This window comes from Macaca mulatta, chromosome 2 (assembly GCF_049350105.2).
Source record: "Macaca mulatta isolate MMU2019108-1 chromosome 2, T2T-MMU8v2.0, whole genome shotgun sequence".
Classification (NCBI taxonomy): Eukaryota; Metazoa; Chordata; class Mammalia; order Primates; family Cercopithecidae; genus Macaca; species Macaca mulatta.
In genome coordinates this window covers 153,604,613-153,627,831 of record NC_133407.1, presented here as the reverse complement: position 1 = coordinate 153,627,831, position 23,219 = coordinate 153,604,613, and the positions used below count along the sequence as shown (strand labels likewise).

Genomic DNA, 23,219 nt, shown 5'->3' with positions numbered 1-23,219 from the left:
TGATTTTCTTAAACCCCCTACCGTGAGGTAGCATGAGTCCCATCTCACGGATGAAGTAACTGAGGCTCAGAGATACAAAGCCCCTCACCCCAAGTCAACACAGCTAGTAAGAAACAGAGCCTGAGGCTGGAAAGCAAGTCCATCTGTACCTCACACCCATGCTGCCTCTTGGATAGTTACAGCTGTCGAACAAGAAAGGAAAAAGAACGTCAGGTACCTTTCCACGTCCTGGTCTGCGCTCTGCTGTTTGCTCTCAAAGGCGTTGAAGCTGCTCATGTCCACGTAGCCATCATTTTCGTTTGCTGTGGACAGGGCTCTGCTCTGATCTTCAAACAGCTTCGTGAACGCGCCAGCCCTGGCAGGTCTCCGGGGTGGAATCTGGATATTCTCATAGTCCGAGTTCATGGCTGGAATGTTCTCATAGTCTGAAGTGTCAGCGCTGGGGAAGGAGATGGACCGTGGCTTGGTCAGTGGCAAGGGCAGGAAGGGTGGCCGGGAGCGGTCTTCGAAGGACTCCACTCTGGACACCGTCCTGCTGAAGGGGACACCTTTCCTCTTGCCATCTCTATAAAAGATGAGGGAGGAGGGGGATTCAGAAGCCCGGAGCTTCCCAGTCCGAGACTTAAGCTGAGGGGAGTTACTGAGGCTTCTCCGGTCAACTTCCAGAATCCTGGAAGGCCCGTGGTAGCTGGATTCTGAAGAGGACCTAGAGGAAGACACGTTCACATCCACGTGCAATTTGTTCTCGGTCTTCTTCTTAAATGTCAGCGCCAGGAACCGCTTAAAGGATGACTTCTTCTTCTTGCACTTGTCTGGGGAGTCGCTCTCGATCAGGAGCGAGGGAGAGCTCTTTGTGATGGGCTTCTTGGTGATGCAGGCCAGGTCAAAAGGAGGTGGGATGTCGACCATGGAAGAAGGCGTGGAGGTGCCGCTGGACGGAAGGTGGTTTCTCTGGGAGAAACTCCCAGAGGAGCCAATCACACACGACAGAGAGAGATTGTCCTCTTTCCTCTTTATCCTATGGTCATCCAGCCCTGACCCCTCAGGCTCCTGGTACACGGAGACCGGAATCTCTCGGCCTTCCACGGAGAACGACCGAGGGTATAAAGTAAAGGCCCTGGGCTTTGCTGGCAAGGCCCTGCTGGCTTCCAGGGGCTTCCCCTCCAATGACAAAAGCGTCTTTCCCACTTCCTCTGTGGCACCTCCAATGCCAGGGACTGACGAGCCTGCCTCAGGTCCGGTTTCTTCAGGGACGGTTTCTGGGACATAGCCAGCTACCTTCCCAGAGTGGGGCCGGGTCCTCGTGCTGGTGTTCTTCCTGTCAGCAGAGACCAGGCCACCCTCTGACTCACAGTTCATTTCTTCTTTCGAGCCATAACCACCCAGGGCGTCCGATGCAGCCTGCCCTCCTTCTCCAGGGGCCGCCTGACCCGGCAGGCCCACTCCCATCACATAGGGGTTGGCCAGTGCATCATCCAAGGCCTCCTCCTCCAGTACGACCACCACATCGGGGGCGGCCGCTCCACCCTGCACAGAGCCACACGAAGGCCCCACCACGGGGTTCTCCTCCGCACACAGCCCCGACTTTGGTGCCTGCTCTGATTCTAAACCTTCTGCTGATTCAGAAAGAGGAGAACAGCTCTTGCTGCAAAAAGAGGTGCTCTCGGTTGGGAAGAACTCATAGGGGCTTCCTGTGAGGGAAGTCACAAAGTCCTCTGTGCAGTCATTCTCAAAAGGGATGATCTGGCAGCTCTCCTCGGTGGGCTCATCCTGTGAGTGGTCCTCCTGGGTGGCAGCTGCCACTTCTTGGTTGGTTTCCTCCTCGTGGTCAGGTGGTTCACCGAGGTCGACCTGTTCCCCACCTGTGACACCCATGGCCTCTTCACATCCCTCCTCAAGAACCTCAGGGCCGTCTGTGGCCGTCTCTGCCTCCTGGATCCCCGTGGCCGGCTCCTCCTTCTCAGGGGGCTCCTCGCTGGCTTCCTCAGCATCCTGTCCCATGTCCTCCGTGGGCCTGTCAGAATCCAAACCCTCATCTGCCCCTGCTGGGTCTGTGCTGGCACAGCCTTCCCCATCATCCTCCTCTGCCTCGCCAGGGGTGTCGGGGGGCTCGTGCTCCTCTCCATGGATGTGAGGCAGGAGGTCACTCTGGAAGACTGCCTCTCCAGCCCAAGAATCACCGTCCTCCAGGCTGCACTCCCTGTGTGGCTGCACCAGCTTCTCTTCCTCCTCACTTCCGGACACCTGCTCCTGTGTCCCTGGTTCATCAGCGCAGCCCTCCCCTTCATCCTCAGGAGCGAGGTCTGTGCCCTCCTCACCCTCCCTGCTCAGCACTCCTGCCCCTGGAGCAGCAGGGGCCACCAAATCCTCACCAGCTCCTGCCCCATCCAGGCCACATGCCTCGCCTCCCGCCTCACGCTCCTCTTCCTCTTCTCCAGAGGCCTCCGGAGACATCAGGGCATCATTTCCCACACTGCCCCCATCCTTGGGTTCATCCTCCCTCAGCGGAGCCCTGGGGACTACGATGTAATCCTCGTCAGTCTCTGACTCAGAGCACTTCGGGATGGACCGGAGCCCTTCATCAAGCCCCCTGTCTACACAGAGCAGCTGCCCGTTGCTGCATTTGTTCAAGCTGTCATTCAGGTACACACTGGCTCTCCACTCGTTTGGGGCAGTCAGCCTGGGCTTGGGGGCAATGGGGGGCTTCGGACCCCTGAACATGGAGTTTGGACTGTGAAGACTATCGGGCCTGGGTGAGGAAGGGAATTTGGGCAGAGTCACTGGCGTCAGTGGACTGGTAGTCTTTGGCTTGGGAGCAACAGGTGGTTTTGGCGAATCTAGAGGACAAAAATAGAGAAAAGGAGAAAAAGTACAATTAACTTTATTTCCATTCAGAGTCTCCTACACACCACTTGCTGGGGACATTGCAGATGGTTCCATCCGCCCATGTGAAGCCCACCTCCCGTGCTTCGTGTTAGGCTTATGCCCTCCACCAGAATCTTTAAAACCCCTTGATTTTCCACTAAAGATTCATTCTGCAAACAAGGTGAACAGACCTTTGTTCTACACACAGCCAACTAATGAAAATCAACCAAATGAAATCCTGCGCTCCTCAAATGAAGTGTCCGGGTCAGTGCATTCATTCATCCAGCAGCTACTGATAAACACTTTCTATGAGCCAGCGACCACGAGAAAAGGCTGAACTTGCCGTCACCCTCCCTGCTGCCCTCATGGAGCTTACATTGCCCCCATTCTATAGCTACTCCATTGGGTACCCACTAGCTACACACATAGCACTGCAGACAGCAGGGTCTCCTAGGGTCAAGAGAAGACAGACTCTGCTGAGAACTCACTGTTGAGTTAGAATAACTGGAGGGTAGAGCCAGGGACCCTTGGACTATTATGACTGAAGAGCTGCCATCTCATCCCTTCATGAATGACACTCCAAAGGTTTGAAACAGTGATGTGTGCTTCTGCTGGGGGTCATGTCTGGAATCTGCATGCTTCAGGACTGTGTCCAGCCAGGCCTACACCCAAATTTCATGGGAGAAATTATATAGTACTTGCCAACATGGATATCTGCAAAAGGTCTCTTCCCTGTGGATGCTGAGGACCTACTGACCATGGCAGAATAAAAGATTTGGTGCAGACTACAGTGCAACAGGAATTAGAGAAGCATGGGCTGCTGTGGCCAGGGAAGACCTCTTGAAGAAGGTGACATTTTAGCTAAGATTTGCAGGATAGGAAGGATCTAGAGAAGGGGAACGGTCAAATGAGTGGTTGCCAACTTTTGAGCTCAGCATCTCTCTGCCACAAGACTGCTCATGCCTCCTCCCTGGCTTCCCTGTCACCTGCCTGGCCCCCTAAGCTCCCTTGCATACTGCGGACATAGAATCCATCTCCATCCCAACATCCCTGCTTCAAAAGTACTGCCTGGATCCCCACCACCCATGGATTAGGACTCCCACGTTTCCCCTTCAGCATGGTCTAATCTCCCAGCTCCATTCCCACTAAGGCTTGGGTATGACACAAGTGGCCTCAAAATAACAGCCTGGCTCCTAACAGGAGGGAAGATGAAGCAGACTGCCAGGAGGAGGTCTCTGCCAGTAAACTCTTCTCTTCCCATGCATGTTAGGCCCACTTTTGTCCTTGAAGCACCTAACACCACTAATCTCTAATCCAGGGCTGTCCCTGGTATGTGAGCCACATATATCACTACATAGGTAATTTTAAATTATCTTATAGGCACATTAAATATAAATGGGCAAGGCTGGGTGTGGTAGCTCATACATGTAATCCCAGCACTTTTGGAAGCCAAGGCGGGCTGATCACTTGAGATCAGGGGTTCGAGACCAGCCTGGTCAACATGGTGAAACCCCGTCTCTACTAAAAACACAAAAATTAGCCAGGTGTGGTGGCACACGCCTGTAGTCTCAGCTACTCAGGAGGCTGAGGCAGGGGAATCACCTGAACCTGGGAGGCACAGGTTGCAATGAGCCGAGATTGAACCACTGCACTCCAGTCTGGGTGACAAGAGCAAAACTCCGTCTCAAAAAAAAAAAAGATAAAAGTAATTTTAACAATATATTTTATTGGACTCAAAATATCCAAATATTATTTCAATATGTAATCAATATATAAAATGTATTAATGAGATGTTTGGCATTCTTTTATTACTAAGTGTTCCAAACCGAATATGCATTTCACATTTGCAGCACATCTCAATTCAGACTAGCCACATTTTACATGCTCACTAGCCACATGTGGCTGGTGGCTACCGTACTGTGCAGCACAGCTCTAACTGGTTTAGACTTCTTCATGGGACTGTACCACTGGCACCTCAATTTCAGTATTTCTGAAGCCAAAGTTGGTGTCAGTGCCAATGGATTTAAAGGTTAAAATAGCCACTGCATCAAACCTATAATCCACACCATTTCATCCACATCAATGCCCAGGCCAACCACCGACATCCATACAATGACCCAGAATCTTCTAGAAATAGTGACTATCAAACTCCTTGTTTCCATACACAGTCAAGTGCATCCTAGTTTAGAAAAATATCTATCCAAATTAGTGAAAAACAAAAAATTGGAGCTTGAAATGATACGCTTCAGCTACCTGTCAGGGTGGGGTAACAGAGGGAACCTTTGGAGCCTGGCTGATCTGGGTCAAATCCTGACTTTGCTACTTATCAGCTATGAAACTCAGCCTCAGTTTCTTCATCTGTAAAATGGGTGCCACAAAGCACCTACCCTCAATGGTTGTTTTAAAAATTAAAGGCTACATAATATATAAAAAAGGCTCAATAGCAGGCCTTCACATAGAAATACTCAATAAATAATAGCTGTTGTTCAGATAAAGTCCATCTTTGCCTACCCCAGATCTTCCCTTGGTTGAAGTCTTGCTCTACACCGATACACTACGTAATATGAACTTCACACTGTCAACATTGGGTGGCAGGCATTGGCGCAAAATTATTCTTTGGGGGTGGGACTCTCATTTCTCATCCTTAACAGGTGGGCATTTCACATGGGTGCCATGAGACGTGATAAAGGGACAGGTGGACCATGAAAAATGACCATCACCTTGGCTACATCACCCCCTCCCACCCAGTCCTTCATCCAATCAAGCTATTGATCTTCAGGCACTGTCTCCTAGGCAAAGGTTATGGTGGGTGTCTGAGGCATGATCCTGCAAGAAAATGCCTTCCCCACAGGCGCCTCTGGGAATGGCAAACACTCAGCATCTGTCCTGTGCTCCCAGCCCCAGGCGCAGAGTGCTTCAGCCACACCCCCTCTGAGATCAAGGCAAGCCAAAACCAGAAAGGCTTCATCTGACCCTCAATGAAGGATGAGGAAACTGAGGCACAGAGAGAGTGAGTGACTGGTGTGGGGCTACCTGGCAACTCCAGAGCAGAGCTGTGGTAGAACCTGCGTTTCCTGCTTTCTGGTGTTGTCACCTGACCCTCTGCCATCCCCTTTTTGCCACAGAGTGTTTCCTCTATGATGGAGACTCAGGGGTCCCAGCATCTAGTGAGGCAGAGAAGGATAAAATGCAGGGAAACTAAGTCCAGGGTGACCAGAAACAGCTGGGCAGTTAAAAAATGTATGTAAGCTGGGCACGGTGGCTCACGCCTATAATCCCAGCACTTTGGGAGGCCGAGGCAGGCGGATCACGAGGTCAGGAGATCGAGACCATCCTGGTTAACACGGTGAAACCTCGTCTCTACTAAAAATACAAAAAATTAGCCGGGCATGGTGGCGGGCGCCTATAGTCCCAGCTGCTTGGGAGGCTGAGGCAGGAGAATGGCGTGAACCCGGGAGGCGGAGCTTGCAGTGAGCCGAGATTGCACCACTGCACTCCAGCCTGGGCAACAGAGCAAGACTCCGTCTCAAAAAACAAAAAAGTACATAAGACTGGGTCCAGGGCTCAGAACTACCAACTGACCAGAAAGTGAACAACTAGCTTTAATTTGCTACCATTCAATTTCTCTTAGTCTAATTCCACTAAATACATATTGATTGAGTGCCAACTAAGTGCCAAGCCCTCATCTAGATTCTTTGGATGCATCAATAATTGTAACAAAGCCCCCAGACTCAGGGACCTTGTATTAAGAGATGGTGGGAGATATGCAAGAGAAAGGGTAAGTACAGTACATATCATATGCTGGATGATGATAAAGTCTATGGAAAATGATTAGGAGTTTTTTTGTTTTTTTTTTTGTTTTTTTTTTTTTGCAATTTTAGATAGAGTGACCAGCATAGGCTTCACTGAGAGGACATGTGAGCAAAGACATGCAAGTGGTGAGGAAAGCTAGGACTCACTTGGCATCCAAGAAACAGCGAAGAGGCCAGCATGGCCGGAGGGGAGCGAGTGATCAAGCAGGAGAAGCAGACAAGGCTAGAGGAATCATAGGAGGGTGCAGATTACGCAGGGCCTTGTAGACCATGGCAGGACTCGGGCTTTGACCCAGAGTGATGTGGGAAGCCATTGCAGGATTTTGGGCAGATGGACATGCACATTCTGCCTAATATGTTGAAATAAACTGAAATGGTGCGGAAGGGCGGGAGACCAGTGAGGAGACTCCTGCAATTATCCAAGCAAGAGATGATGGAGGCTTGGACCAGGCTGAGGTGAAAAGAGGTCAGATTCTGAACAGAAAGGGAGAGCTGAGGGGATCTGCTGACCATATGAATGTGGGGTGTAAAAGAAAGAGAAAAGTCAAGAACGACACCAAGGTTTTGAGTCTGAGCAACTATGAAGGTGAAGTTTCTGCCAACTGGAACAGGAAAGACTGTAGGTGCTGGGGAGGGAAACCCAGAATTTCAGTTTGCACGGGTCAAACTCCAGTCACAGTCACCTATTATACACCCTGGTGGAGATGTCAAGCAGCTGGAGATGTGAAGCAGGCTATGGCTTCTGAAGATAGGTCTGACTAGAGGTCACCATCATAGAGATGGAAGTTAAGGCAGGAGCCTGATGAGATAACCAGAGGACAGAGAAGAGGGCAGGGCCAAGGAGGGAGCTCTGGGGGCCCCAGCCAGCAGAAATGAGGGTGCAAACAGATCAAGAACATGAGAGCATCCAGCTCTGCCCCCTCCTACTCACCCGCCTCACAAAAGGGAGCCAGATAGAGCTCCTGACCTCAGCATCATGTTATCTGGGTCTAAGCGCAATTCTGCCTACAGAAGACCCAGAAAAGCGAGAGCACTGAGTGTAGGTTGAAGGACAGGAGGATATTCACAATTAAAAAACAGGCTCCACCTGGATACAGCATTCCAGGGAACTTTAAGGTATGCTGAGCTTTAGGGTATGGTAGGGCGAAACTATAGGCTAAATCAGAGCCGCAGTTTCCTCCTCTGGATTTGCTGTCCAGAACCCAGCATGGATGTAGCTGACGGACCTTCTGGGCTCTCCTGAGTTCCTCTGGAGAAGGCTATGGTGTGAACCTTCCCTCTCCTTGTATCACGGAGCCTGGGGGTCAGTCCCTCCTCACCCTGAGTTACTAATGCCCAGGGCCTCCTGGCAATTTGCTATGCCTGAGGATGACTCAAACTCCAAACACCCTTTGAGCCAAGATGCCAGGAGTTAACTAGGGGGTGGGGGAATCACACTGACAGGAGGAAGAGATTTTTAACAGCTTCTAGTGATAGAAATAATCCCCAGCCAGCCCCCTGGTACCAGTTTATATTTTCTCTCTCTATTTTAATTAAATATCTGTCACTCACATGTTCGTGCTTGCTTCTCCCTTGTCGGCTACGTAGAAGTTCAATTAGCAGGGGTATTGGGAGGAGCACTGGGTGGGGAGCCAGGAGCCCTGATCTTCACACCTGGCTCTGCCTTAACTGGAGGTGTGATCTTGGGCAAGTCCCTTCCCCTTTCCAGGCCTCAGTTTCCCCATATGTAGAGTGAAGGGACTGGACCAAACAGTCAGTCTGGTTTGCTCTGGCCGACCACAGCCTTCTAAACTCCTGGCTCTTCTTAAGACATCCTCTGACATCCCATCTTCAGTTACAAAGTCTGTTTCAGCTGCAGTTCACTATACTCCCCCTGGAAGTCTCATAACCATATGTTGCAAGAGTAATTATCTTCCAATTTCACCTTCCAATTACATCTTAATGTAACTTTCATTCCTGGGTGCCTGCTGGAATGTCCAAGCCAAGCCTGATGATTTCTAATTAGGCTGCTATTAGGCTGGTCCAGTGATCCACGACAGGGCACTACCAGCAAGACAGCACAGGACAGCGTGGGAAGAGGCTCAGGAAGGCTGCGCTTCCATGCCAGCCCTGCTATACATCGGCTCTGTGATCTTGGGCACATCATTTTGCCTCTCCGAGCCTCAGTTTCCTTTTTGGTAAAATGACGAAATACCCCGTTTTTTCATAGGGCTGTTGAGAAGTTCAGGAAAATAACAGACATGATGTCTAATAAAGTCGACTGGCAAACATTTCCTACACCCCTACTACGTGTTAGGCACTGGATAAAAAAGCAGGCTCTCAGGCTGGACAGTCTGTGTTTCAATGTTGTCTCAGCCCTTCAATAAGCCAGTGACCATAAAATCTCTGCACCTCAATTTCACCATCTATAAAATGGGGATGGCAATGGTACTCACCTCATAAGGTGACTGTGAAAACTAAATAAACTGACAGAAGTAAAACACCTAAAAGCAATACCAAGTCATAGTAAATACCCAATAAATATTAGCTGGTATTTACTGGTTGCTATGCGACAGACACTTTTTTCTAGGCACCTTATATGTTTTAGTCTATTTAATCTTAACAACCCCGTTTTTCACATAAAGAAACTGAGGTGTAAAGAGGTTAAATAATCTGCTTAAGGTCACATAACTAAGCATATGATGGTTCTGAGATTCAGCCCTATGGAGTCTGTGAACCACCAAGCCACGTGATCAGGAAATTCAGACCATGGTGCATGGTCTGAATGTGAGGCTGGTATCATTACCATCACATTGAAAAAGGAACCAGGTTTACACTGAAGACAAATTACAGGAAGGCTGAAACCAAGAGTGACAACGACTAAGATTTCCTGGGACCAAACCTGCTTCTAAGTTTATTCCAACTCACTCCATCCCCCAGATTCTCAGAGAAGGGAGGGTCTGCCCAAGCCTCATGCAGGAAAACGTGGGAAAACTGGAGTCGCTCTCACCATTGTTACAACGCGAGTTTTATTAGGAGTGTAGGAAGAAGCTAGCCTGGCTCTGTTCAGGCCATGCCAGCACAGGCAGGAGGCAACCCCCTTTCCAAGCAGTGGCTGGCTGGGCTCTGGGCCTCTGTTGCCACCTCTTCCATTCCCGAAAAGTGGCATCCCCGATCCTGCTCCCCAATTCTGTGACCCACACTCACTAACTGTCCAGGTGCCTATATGCCCAGCAGTAACAGGGCCTGGACACGGGAGGTACTGCCACACTTTCAGACTGTCTGAACGCGCAGCCTGCACCTCACTGCTAAAACAATGACTTTTTTTCATTAAAAAGATTTTTAAAAGAAAAAATCCTACACACACACACACACACACACACACATACACACACACACACCAGCAGGATATGGTTCCAAGACAGCCAAAATGGTGGCTTCCTGTTTCTTTAGGGATGTGTGTTTTGGAGTATGGCTTTGGACAAGGGTGTTGGTCGGGGAGCGGGCTGCCTTCTACTAAATTCTGTGAGAAAAAGAAAAGAGAGTGGTGATTGCTCCTTGGCAGGCAGATGAAGTTAGCGGGGTCTGTTCCCTTGCAAACTCTCATCTTAAGGGAACTTTCTGCGCTCCCCGTAGATGGAGTTGGGAATCCCGAGGACTGGGTTTCAGGCACCACCCATCTCCGAGTCTCACTTTCTAAATCCGTTAAATGGCACTACTCTGGAGGGATCCCTGCGATTTCAAACACATTTTGATTTCACGGAATCTCTGAACTGCAGGGATGAGCTGAGGGAGTCAAATTCATAGAGCAGGAACACGACGGACTGGGGGTGGGGGAACCTGGAGAGGCTCAGCGCGGCGGCCAGGAGTGTCCCCTTGGAGTTGGGTCCCCCAGGAGAGGCACGATGAACGTCCCCGGCCAGGGCGCTGCGAGGGAGGGGTGCGCTATAGGGGGATTAATTTAAGGCTTTATAGGCTCATCTGGAGAGTGAGCTCCAAGCCTCGGGGTCTATGGGGAGCGAAGGGAGCAGGAATCCTCGTTCCTGTGTGCCAAGTACTGAAGGACTGGGAACTGGTCCCGGAGTCGGGGAGAGCTCCGGATGGGTCCCGTGGGTCAGGTGTGGCCCCTGATAGATGAGCAAGGACCTGTCCGGGACGGTGGGGAATGGAGGGCAAAGGTTTTGGGGCCCGACCAAGTCGCTTTTGCGAAAGGGGCGTCTTTCTCCGTTGCGGAAGGGACAGTCACTCCGGAGACCGCCGTGGGAGTGGGGTACTGGCGCGCACGGCAAGGGCGCGGCCTCGCCAAGGCTGAGAAGGTCCCCGAGGCAGGGCGCTTCGGACGGGGGCCCCCGATTCTCAGCCTCCTCGGCGAGGGGACCCCGGAGCCGCGCACGCTTTGGCCGAGGCCGAGCGGCACGGGAAGGTCAGGGTATTTCGGGCAGCTTGCCCCGGGCGCCCTGGCAGCTCCAACTTGGAGCGCCCGGCCAAGGTTCCTCGCGCTCGTGCCTCGGCGCCGGAGGTCGCCGGGCCTCCTACCTGCTCTGTTCATCTTCAGCGCGCGGAGCCAGGGCCGCCGTCCGCGCGTCAGTCCGTCCGCAGGTCCCAGTGCGACTCTGCACACTGCCTCCCTCCGCGGCCGCCCCGCGGGGCCCGCACCCCCTGGCGCCCGCGCGGCCCCGGCGCGCCTCGGACTCCGCGCGGCGCGCAGGGCAGTAGGGGCGCGGGGCGCGAGCCTCCGGGGCGGGGCCGCCGGGCGGGGGTGCGGGGCGGGGGCAGCTGGGGGAGGAGGAGGGGGCGCGATCGCGGGGGCGGCGGCTGGGGCAGCGCGGGGCGTCGCGTCCGCTCCTGGCTCCGGGCGCGCTGCGCTCTGGCCGCCGCGCCTCCGCCTGAGCCTCTGCCTGCGCCGCAGCCGCGCCTCCGCCCCCTCCTAGACATTTCCTCCGCTCCCGAAGAGGAAGGATTTTTTTTTTTTCCTGCTCGGTCAGGGATCCAGGGAGGCGAGGGCCGGGGCGTCCCTGCGCACATTTAAAGGGGCCGTGGCCATGGGCACCGTGGGAGGCGCTGGGGTTCTAAGGACGAGAACTCAGTGAGTTGGGCTTCTGGGGTGTTCCTGGCTCCTTCGCCCAGCGGACCATCTATCCCTTTATTTTTGACTATGGGCATTCGTTCAGTGCCGCGCCAGCCTCTGCGCTGAGCACGGAACAAGACAGCCCCAAATTCTTGCCCTCAGGGAGCTTAGACAGGAGGAAGTCGGTGGAGACACCATTTCAAAGCGAGGGAGGGAAACCAGGGCAATGGGGCTGAGCGATGGCTCTCAGAGGGCGCCACGCATTCTCGGGGCCCTCCCAAGCCTCACTGAATCAGAAACCTCGTGTTTTATCAAACCCTCCAGGTTTGAGAACCACCGGAGTAGAGACTGGGTGATCAAGGAAGGCCTCCATGAGGAGGTGACATTGGAAGGGAGACCCAGTTAATGAGAAGCCTCTCCTTTTCCACTCAGCACACACCTCGCAGCCTCTCGCAGATACCTGCCTGGTGCAGGGCGCTGTAGACCAAGCCTCCACCCTCCAGGAGTTCCCAGTCTGCTTGTCCACACAGACAAAAGCAGATAGTTCTGCTACCCCAAGGCTCGTGCTCGAATGGGAACGCACAGGTGCCTGTGGGAGCTCAGAGGAGGACCCCAGTGGGGAGGGTTCAGCCAAAAAAGAGGCCTTCCCAGTAGAGGGAATTGCTGGGGCAAAGAATTCGCCGAGATGGGAGAAGCCCTGGCCTGCTGGAGGAGTGTCCAGAGGTGGTGCTGGAGGTGGATCTGATTTCCCCAGCTGTAAAATTAGGAACTGAATTTGATCCTTTCAAAGTCCTTTCCATCTCTGAGCTGCCCCAGAGTCCTTAATCCTCCAGGCTTTTGTGGAGAAATAGTTGTGACTCGAATAGAAAATCTGTGGCAGAATTTGGTGTTATTTAGATAGGCTCTTGATACACATTTTATGGGTCCATGCATGGAAGTGTGGCAGGAATGGATATGGAGGTGATGGTGGAGGTGGTAGAGGTGGCGAAGGTGGTAGTAGCAGAAACAGAGAAGGTGGAGGTGGTGTCGGAGGTGAAGAAGGAAGAGGTGGTAGTAGAAACCAGTGGTGGTGGAGAGGAGGTCGAGGTGGTGGTGGTGGAGGTGGAGAGGGTGATGGACGTAGTTGTGGAAATCATGGCGTAGCTGGAGGACATAATATACCCCGTGGTAGTGGAAGAGTTGGAGGTGGTGGAATTGATAGATGATGTGGATGTGGTGGAACTGGAGGAGATGAAGGAGGTGGTGGTGGTGGAGGTGGAGCTGAAGGAGGTGATGCAGGTGGTGGAGGCGGTTGAGACAGTTGAGGTGATGGAGGTGGGACAGGTGAGGGAGTGGATTGAGTTGATGGAGGTGGTGGAGTTGAGGGAGGTGGTGGAGTTGAGGGAGGTGGTAGAGTTGGTGGTATACAAGGTGTGGGCAGGTATATCTGTGTTTAAATGTGGATACAAATGAGTGAGTGGATAAATCGCTTCAATATTTGATGCAAAAAGAAAATATATTTTTTTAAAAAATTGATCTTGTTTCTGAGATTAGAAATAAAAGCAAAATACCCTAGAACCCCCAGGGCAGGAGCAGGTGAGGGAGGCTCAGATAATTCAATTCACTGCCAGTGTTACTCTTCACTGTTAGTCCATGCAAAGGAGAAGGGAGGACAGGAAGAGACCTCAAGGTTTGGCTAAGCCATTTCCACTACTGTTGAATTTGGGCTTCAGGCTAAGCAAAGTCTACTTTAAAAGACCATAGCACCAAGGCCAGCTGGGAAAAACACAAGTCTGAACTTGTGTAGCTGAAGCCACACAATAGTGTGGAGTGATGGGCTGTGAAGTTGAAATGCTTATTCCTTTGTTTGCTTTTCCTAATAAGAGAAAATGGATGGGAGACACTGTTGGCTTTACAAACACCCACTGCCAATACTGGTGGTTGTATTTATGGGACTGAGCCACAGCCACTCACTGAATTCAGGGGGAATGACTGCAGATACCCAAAAAGACATGATGTGTGGGGGTGATGACCATCATCACTACTTTCTTGAGCCTTTAACACATGTTTTTGTCCCAAGAATTTTATAAAGGAGTTATTATATCCCCATTTTACAGATGGAAAAACTGAGGCCCAGAGAGAGGAAGTGACTTGCCCTTACAGTCCAGCCAGGACTCTCATCCCATTCACCCATTTACTACTCTGTGAATGCTTGCAGTTCTTGGCGTTGCCTTTTGTGGGCAAGAACCTCTCCACGCTTTTCTGGAGGAGCTTGGAAGGTGGAGGACAGGAAACTCTAAGGCAGATGCCAGCGAGATTGACATCTGAGCAGGCTTTCCCTTTCTCCCCCTTTATTTTTGCTCTTTCCCTCCTGCCATCTCTTTCTATCTACTTTGGACAATCAGAATGGCCAGCAGCTGCCAGCAACCTCGCGGTGAAAACCTAGCGGGAGCTTTGGAAGTGGGGGCCAAGGGGACCATCACCATGGTTCCGCCACAACCAAGGACCAGCCAGATGTCTGCCTCAGAGCCTGGGGAACTTAGGATCAAAGGAACTTGGATTTCCAGTGCATCAGCGGGGTGAGGAGACAGTGGCAGTAACAGCAGGCTTTCATAGCAATGATAGTGATAACAAATGCTAATAGTGGATGCCTGCTGAGCATCAGCTCTGTGCTCCACCCTTTCCATATATCTCATGACAATGTAAAGTGATTTTTATCATTGTCCCCATTTTACAGGTGAGAAAGCTGGGGATCAGAGGGGTGAGACACTTTTTCAACACCCAGAGGCAGTGGTGGAGTCAGACCCAGGTCTGTCTGTCTCTAGGGCGTATGCTGTTTGCTTTATACCACATTTGCTCAAGGTCACCATGGCAGAATCTTGACCGGAATCCTGGGCATTCCTTCCTTTCTTCAATTCATTCATTCAGCAAAAATGAATGGAGTGCCTACTTTGTGCCAGGTGCCTGGCCAGCTTCACAGCCCAGCCTCACCCTGTGCTTCCCAGAGCTCCCAGGCTAGCTGAGGAAGGCCACCCAACATGTAATCACCACCAGCCCAATGAGAGCACTAGTGGGGAAAACAGATCTCCTGACTCCCAACCAGTGTTCGCATTATGGTACCACCCCTCAGGTGCCTTTAGACTCCTGAGGTGGTGATGACAGGTTCTCCGGAGGCTTCCGAAAACAAAGTCACCCCTCACTGCACCCTTTAAGACCCCAGGACCCTCCCCACACACAAAGTTCCATCCCACACACTTCTTACTCATGCACATGCATAGTGCACCATTCTCCAAGTCAGCAAATGTTTCCCATCTTTTTATCATCCTTGGACAATCTGGGGCTGACTGCCTCCCTGAACACGGCTCGGGTTATGGCAGCCCCAGCTCCAAATCACTGAAATCCAGCTCCCTATTCCCACAGGCCTGAAGCCTTTAAGCCAGCTCCAAAGCTGGATGTGCCACGTTCTCCAGAAACAAAAAAGCACCCCAGGCTCTGTGAGCTCATGTGAAAGTGCCCATCACCAAGCCTCCAGACAGGCAGTGGGATGTGGTGGTCAGGAGCCACATTAACCTGGGCGTGACCTTGGGTGAGTCACTAAGCCTGTTTCCTCATTTGCAAATCATAATAGCTGATATTTGCTGAGCTATATGCTGATATATTTGTGCATTCGATATATGTTTTGCATATATTACCTCATTTAATCCTCCTAACAAACCCATGCTGTAGGCATTGTTATTACCCCCATGTTACAGATGAGACTGCCACAGTGCAGAGAGGCAAAGGTACTTATTTGCCCAGGAATACACAACTGGTAAGTGGTGGGCATGGGACTCTGGTTCTGGGGCTGGCCTTCTTACCTACTTCAGCATACTCCTCCCCAACCCCAATCAAATGGAAATGATAATAGTGTCTCCTCAGTAAATGAGGTCATTCATCTAAAGCATTCAGTACGGGAGAGGGGTACAGGGGGTGCTTAATAAATGATGTCTAGTACACAGTTGGTGCTCCATAAATGTTCACAAAGTCAGCTCACCAGGAACTGGGGCACACAAGCCCCACAATCAGAGCATGAGAAGATCAGGAAGGAGCACTTATTGAGCACCCTGTGCATGCTGTAATGAGCAGAGTTGGGGGTAGTGGAGGGCAGTGCGAGAGCAGAGCAGCAGCCTGTGGACGTGGCCTGGGCTCTGCTTCCGGCCCCCACGCAGAAAGGGGTGACCCTCAGGGTTTGGTTCCCACGCGTGCCGGCCACCTTTGCATCCCGCTCCCGTGGCAGGGGCCCCCGGTGTTTCCCATTTTCCACGAGGTCCACCTTTTGTCACCTAGAAGAAAATGCATGCTATTCAGAAGGAAATTACCCTGGCCCTGCAGCCTCTTCAGCTGCTGACCTCTTGGTCCCTGCAGTGTCAGACTGCTCACCCTGCAGTGCCACGGCTGTGACACCATCAGCCTCTGGGGCTTATCTTCCCCTGAAAAGTAATTGAGTTGCCTTCCTGGCTCCAGGGAGGACAAATCTAAGCCAGACACCTGCTGGGGGTGCAGGGGGCGGGGTTGGGGGGTAGAGGGGGGAGGGAAATGATGTCTTAGCAAGGCTGCCCTTCCCTTCCCATGCTACACACGTTGCTGGGGGACATCCGATAAATTTGGCTCGGACCCCCACCGCCCTTACCATGCTCACCCAGGCTGAGAGATGAGCAGGTTCTCAACCACACCAGGTACTGGTTCTGTGGCCTTGGGCAAGTCATTTCAACTCGCTGCAACCTCACTTTTCTCCTCTGTAAAATGGGCATAATGAAACCTCTCTTGGGTTGAAGTGAGGATTCAGTGAATTTTAGTTCTCTTCTCTCTTCACTTCCCTGTCCTTAAAGAGTTCATGGTGTGGTCAGAGAGAAGGGCCTGGGATCAGCTAACAGTCATGCAGGGCAGCTGAGCTGAAAGTTGGGGATCGAATTAAGCTTACCCCTAAGAGGAAAGGAGGTGACATTTGGGGTGGGCCTGAAAGGTCAGGCAGCATTTTCCAGGTGCAGCAGTAGGGTGTCCCTAGTAGGTACAGGGAAACCGCCTGAGCAAGCGCCTGGAGGGATGGAAGAGGAAGGCAGGTAGGCAGGGTGAGAAATTTTTGTGGTCACAGCACAGGACATGTATGTGAAAGCTCTCTGACTGATGGTGGGCCAAAGAGTCTGGACTTTACCCTGGAGGTGAAGAGGAGCCATAGTCTGGGGGAGGGGGTGACATGGTCAGACCTGTGTGGTAGAAAGCTATGTGGTAGCTGGAGTGGTGGATGAGTCAGAGGGGCAAGCCTGGAGGTGGGAAACCTGGAAGGCAGGAGTCGGGGTGCCACAAGAGGAGATAAGACCTGAACTCATGAATGTTCCTGACCCTCGGGGGCTGCAGGGATTCAAAGGCATGCTGGAAGGCTTTCAGGAGGAGGTGGGCTTTGATCTGCACCCTCATCAGAGGCAAGGGCATTCCAGACAGGGGTGGGGATGGAAAATGGGGGCCAAATCTGATGAAGCCGGAGCATCCAGCGTGCTGGGTGGGAGTGCATTTGGGCGAGAGGGGTAGGCAGGGGCCTCAAGGTCTTGGTCCAGCAGTCTTCGGCTCTCCAAGGAAGGACTGAGCTCTGGGGGAGGGGAGTCAGAGGCTGGGCAGGGCCAGCTTGGAGTTTTTATTATCACTGGGTGGGATTTTTATCACTGGGTGGGATTCAAGGTCTGTGGAGGAAGCGGCCACCCTCTTCCGGCCAGCCATTTTTTTTCCTTGCACTGGCCTGTTTGGCTTTTTCCCGAGGCTGCATTTCCACAACAGCCCCTCCTGGCTGACTGGGTGTGGACACGGCTCCGCCACACACCCAGCAGCAGGGGCGGCTGGCCTTAGGCTTCCTGCCCCTCTCTGGGCAGGCGGATTGGAGGAAAACAGCCCTCAAGCCTTCTTCAAAACAGGAAACTGCTCTCCCTGCTTCCTGAAGGGCAGGAACTGTCCCTATGGCAACCATGGGACAAAGAGGCCACATTAACCCTTCTGAGGGCAAGCCTGGCTGACAGCCTCTTCGCCAACCTCTCCTGGGCATACAGATGACAACTGGGGGTCACATCCCCCAAGGGACAGCCCCCAAGTCTCACCACCGTTCCAAGGGAAAGGCAAATCTGGATGTTATACCCATTGGATGGAGGACAACATGGAAGTGAACTCAGAGGGGTGGAGAGGCTGGCCCTCATCTGGGCCACACAGTGCAAGGACTTTGGGTTTCATTCTCTGAACAAAAATGTGGCGCCACAGAGGAGGTGAAGCAGGGGAGGGATGGATTCTAACTCACATTGTAAAAGGTTTTCTTTTGGCCATGGGCACTGGTGGGATTCGGTGCAGAGTGACAGGGACTTGGGACTCTGAAAGGGACTTTGCCCTGAGAACCCTGGAGAGACCTGAGTCATGGGGAGAGGTAGTCATTTGTTGTTGTGGAGGGTGGGGGAAGGTGGAGACTCTGTGGTCTGCACCCAAATGTGGCCACCACTCAGGAGCCCAGCCTTCTCCGTAACCGGCCACCAGCTGTCCCTCTCCCACCCCCAGTGGTCGCTGTAAAGATGCCACGAGCACAGCTCCCAGCATTGTGGCTGCACACAACAGCAGCTCACCAGTTGCTTTGGGAATAGCATCCTCCTTCCTCACCGCAGCCCCTAAGGCCGAGCACCCCACCTGCCTCATCATGCCCCCTTTCCCCACCCCATCTCCCACCACCTCCCCCTTTTCACTCACTTCAGCCACACTGGCCTTCCTCTCCATCCCTGACTCTGCTGAGTCCTCCAGCCCCAGGGACTTTGCACCTGCTATTTCCATCCCCTGGAAAACTCCTTCCTAAATGTTCACATGGCTGGACTGGCTCCTCTCATTTCTCAGGTCTGAAATGTCCCCCTCACAGAGGCACCTCTGACACCACTCCCTAGTCCCTTGCCATCCAATCACCCAGTTCTCTTCCTTCTCTGCACTCATTCCTATGTGAAACTGTCCCATTTATTTGTCTGTGTATGTGCGTGCTGTCTCCCCAATTAGAATGCCAATCCCGGGAGGGCAGGGCTGGGTCTTGCCTGGCGGCTGCTCCATCTCCAGCACAGAGAACAAGGAACTATCTCTCAAGAGAGTTAGTTGGGGGTGCGGGGAGCAAAGGTTAAACGTTCGCCCTATAAGAGAACTAACATTTATTGAGCAAGTACAATTGCCAGGACCTTTTTTGGTTGCTGATTGCATTGGAAGGGATGTGTTATTATCTCCATTTTTCAGATGAGGAGATAGACTGAGAGAAGTAAAGGTTCATGCCAGAGGAGTTGAGGGTAAACCCAGGGTAAACCTGTGCCTTCCTGCTTACCCTCCCACCAAGCTGAAAGGGGCCTCATGCACAGAGAATGAAAAAGGGTGATTTGACTTTCTGAGGAGTTGACAAGGTCACTGCCAAGGTCCACACCTTTGGGTTAAAGCAGGGGAGCCCAAACTCCCTGATCTGAAGGATCTTCTGAGCTGGGTATAATACACATTTCCATGCCTGACCCCAGGCCCAGTGAGGTGAGATTCCCTGCAGCTGGAATGAGATTCTTCATTTGGAGAAACGGGGGTTAAGGCTCTGGAGGCCCTGTTAAAAGCCTGGGGTTGGGGGAACACAGGGACTCCCTTCTCACCAAAGAGCCTGAAGTCCGAACTAGGCTATCAGAGGAGAACCCGGCCGTTAATCATTCACTCAGTGTGTGGTAGGGTCTAAGGGTTAGGGCCTGTCCATGCCATGTTGTGCCCAGCTCTAGAGAGTCGGGGCATCTCGGGAAGGCCCTGACAAGCAATTGACTCCAACTTCCTACCTCTGACAGCCACCTGTCCTTAAATTCTGGGGACAGGAAGCTCAGTCCTCACAGGGCTGACCCTTCCCTTGTGTGCTGGCTTTGCAGAACAGAGGTAGCAATGTCACCTTCCCCAGTGCACCAGGAAGGGTGATGGTTTAAAGAGAGGCATTTTGATGAGCCACCAGAGCCGACTCCTGATTTATTTTCCCCATTTGAGCTCCAGAGTGGAGACTGTGTTCTCTCTGCCGGCCCTCTGGCAGAGGGTGAGGGAGGTAGTGGCTCCGGAAAGACCGTATTAATTAGCTTAATGAGCATTGTGCATTTGTGTGTACAGACATGGGAGGCAAGTGGGAACCTCTGTCACCGACATCATTAATTGCTGGGGGTGCATCTCCCCCCACCCAAAACCCAGACACTTAGAGAAATGAATCAGGCCCAGTCTGGGAACACCATTAAAACACTTGGCTGCTCTGGGCGCCGGTCCATTGCCCTGTGGCTGCTGGGACTCTGTCCTTCAAGAAGAGGCTGCTGTCAACACACACAGTCCCTGCAGAAGCAGCCTCCAAGCTGCCTTCCAGCAGGGGGGTCCCAGGCTGAAGCCTGGTCCTCTACAGCTTAGGGGAGTCCCTAATGAGGGGGGCGGGTGTGGGGAAAGCACCTTCCACCCCCAGCAGAAGCCGCACACTGAATCGGGCTGATTATTTCCTACAGTGTGAACTCTGACGCTGGGATGGAGCCCCAGCCCCACCGCTCACCAGCCCTGAGCCCCTGGAAAGGCCCTGTTGCTTCTGGGTGTCCCTCTCCTCATCTAAAATGAGGCTTTTCTGGCACCTACAGCACATGCCCACTAGGAAGATGAAAGAAGATGGTGACCCTGAAGCCCTTAGCCCAGTGCCTGGCACTCAGGTAACTGTCGGCAATGTTAGATTGTTTTTACTGAGTATTGTTTACAAAGTCCCTGGCACATAGTAGGCAGTGAATTAGGATTTCACGTCCTTCAGCAGGTGGACATTGTGTTTGGAGATCTAATCCACGTGCCATTTCTCACTGACTTGATAGTTTGGTTAACCAATACCATTTGTTCACATCTCACCTATAAACAGGCAGCAGCAGTCAGCCCTCACTGTCCAGGCACAGCATCCCAGGGTCAAGTCAAATTCTTAAATTGGAAGCCCAAGGAGAATTTGCCGCTGGCTATAAACACCTCCCTCAGGATCCAGACACTCCCTGCCTGTCTGCATAGGTAAGAGCTCAGGGCCCCCTCGAGCTGATTGGGCTATTGGTGCTCCCAGGACCATAAGCACCCTGCACATATATATGTCTTGTATATAAGCATGTATCACCCTCTTCATAGGTGAGGAAACTGAGGCGCAGAGACTTGCTTAGACACACAGCTGGCAAGCAGCAGAAAGATCTGACCCCAGGTCATTTGTGACCACATACCTGGTTTTAACTCAAGATCCTCCCAACCAAAATCGAGATAATTTCCCCTGAAACAGTGGCAGGTGCAGCACTTACAAGGGTGTGAAGGGGTCCCCTTGTGGCCAGGCACACCTGGGTGGGTGGTAGAACAATATCCATACCCCTGGCTTCTCCTTGTACCTTCATTTTAACCCGCATTTATCAGCACCTTCTTTACACCAAGCATTAGGGGAAACCCAGTGGGGTCAGATGCACCTGATGAGGAATTAAAAGCAACACTGGCTCTTGCCTCACTCGGATGATCAGAGACATAATTGGTGGGGTCCAGTGCAAAATGAAAATGCAATACCTTTTCTTCAAAAATTAAGAATTTCTAGATGTCACTGCAGCATGTGGGGGTCTGAGCCAAGCACAGGGCCCTCCTCAATGTGGGGCCCAGTGTGGCTGCACTGGTTGCATAGCCATGGAGCTGGTCCAGCCCCTGCTCACAGCCTGGCACAGACTGGGAGCAAAATACACATTTATTGAGTGAGTGAAATGGCATGTTCACCCCCAACTCTGTGAGGTGGACTCAGGATCATGAATTTGCAGATGGGTAAACTGAGGCTCAGGAAGGTTCCAGATTCATCCTGCTCTACCTGAAGCCCAGGTCCCTGCCTCCTACTGCTCGTGTTTGCCCACTGTTCCATGCTGACCCCAATCCTGGCCTTTGTTTTCCTGATCCCAGAAAGAAGGGATAATGTTTACCATGGGCTGGAGTTTATTTTATTTTTGTGTTTTCCAATAATTGATTCCAACAGTTCCTACAGATGTCCTGCAGAAGGAAAACATGTTTTGCTCGCTCAACCTTCGACTTCCTCATGGCGCCACAGTGGTGGGGGCCCACGGTCTCGAGGAAAGCGTGGGGTGACTTTTCCCTTGGTTATTTTTTTCCATCTCACTGTTGGGGGACAACAAAACATGTTTTCCTTTTTCTCCAAAGGAAATCGGAACTTTCTTATTGACTACTCGTTGCCTAAAATTCACCTTCCTTCTCCGCGATAATCTTGGATTGGATGAGATGTGCAAGTTAACTTCAAAATAAAGGAATGTCTTTCATTTTCCTAAAAGGACAACCATCACAACCAAAGATTTCACTCACATGGAGCCACCAACACCACTCAAATTCACCGTGGCTTCCTCGTCAGTCTGCACACATTTGAAGTGGCTTTATGATTTCAAGTTCACACATTTGCTCATAATGTTACCTTTTTCAAATGCACAGGGCTGAGTGAACATACACATAGCCAATATTCTGGTCAGAGGTCATGGGAACAGAATTAGGTGTATGGTGTGAGGAAGGGGTCAAGAATCTTTTTATTCCCATGTGAATGTCCAATTTATCCAACACCATTTATTTAAAACACCTTTTCTCACTGTACTGCTGGGTCTCCCCTGTTATAAATTTGGCACTTCTATACATGTTGGGCTAGTCCTGGACTTTCCTTTGTGTTCCTTGTGTCTATTTGTTGATCTTTGCATCAAGACCACCCTGTCTTAATTACTATCGTATCCACTGAAATCGAGAAATCATGCTAGACTTAGTGACTCTCCTATTGTTGAACATTTAGGTTGTTGCCAATGTTTTATTATAATGACTTGTGTAATACTGGGTCATAGCAATAAAGAAACAATCATAGTTGAGACTTACGGTGTGCCAGGCTGTAAGTGCTTTACATATATTAACTCATTTAATCTTCACAACAACCCTTGGAGAGAGGTGCAGTTTTGGTCTCCTCTTTGAGAGATAAGGAATTCGAGGCACAGGGAGGCTAAGTCTTTTGCCTTCAGTCCTATGGCTTCTGCATGATGGGTAGGGGTCTGAACCCAGGCAGGATGGCTCTGGAATCTCTGCTTTTATTCACTCACCTCTATAGTAGGTGAGCGCATAAAAAGGGGGTGCATAAAGGAATGAATAGAATGGAAGTGACAATGCCTTCTTTATCTTCTTGAACTTATGAAGTGGCTCAGTGGCTGTGGGTCTGAGAGCCCTGGGAACCCCCACACCCCCACCCAGTCCACCACTCACTGGCTACATGACTTTGGATGAGTCATTAACTTCTCTTTAAGCCTCAAGTTCCTTGTCTTTAAAATGGAAATAATAGACCTATTTGTCTGGATCATCCTGGGGCTTCAGGAACCAATATAGTGTCTACTGGTCCAGAGGAGGTTCCCTGAGGTCTTAACCAGCTTGATGGTCACCCAGGAACCTTGGTGACTACAGAAGGCTCC

General features: G+C 51.6%; 1 protein-coding gene and 1 long non-coding RNA gene across 3 annotated transcripts in view; one reads left to right on the top strand and one right to left on the bottom strand.

The window, feature by feature from the left end:
• Positions 1 to 11,532, bottom strand: part of FGD5 (FYVE, RhoGEF and PH domain containing 5) — a 124,419-nt gene extending 112,887 nt beyond the window's left edge. The window contains exons 1-2 of one of the 2 annotated variants that reach the window (XM_077993547.1): positions 11,193 to 11,532; positions 218 to 2,837 (exon numbers count right to left, since the gene is read on the bottom strand). In XM_077993547.1, the coding sequence (XP_077849673.1) occupies positions 218 to 2,837; positions 11,193 to 11,205 (2,633 nt within the window). In that variant the 5' untranslated portion in view covers positions 11,206 to 11,532. The remainder of the gene's footprint in view (positions 1 to 217; positions 2,838 to 11,192) is intronic. The other variant, XM_015130182.3, reaches the window with a different exon arrangement.
• LOC106996816 (uncharacterized) lies at positions 10,645 to 22,630 on the top strand. The gene is made up of 3 exons (XR_001442878.3): positions 10,645 to 10,701; positions 18,751 to 18,838; positions 18,979 to 22,630. It is a non-coding gene; the product is annotated as an uncharacterized LOC106996816 (long non-coding RNA).
• Positions 22,631 to 23,219: the final 589 nt, after the last annotated feature.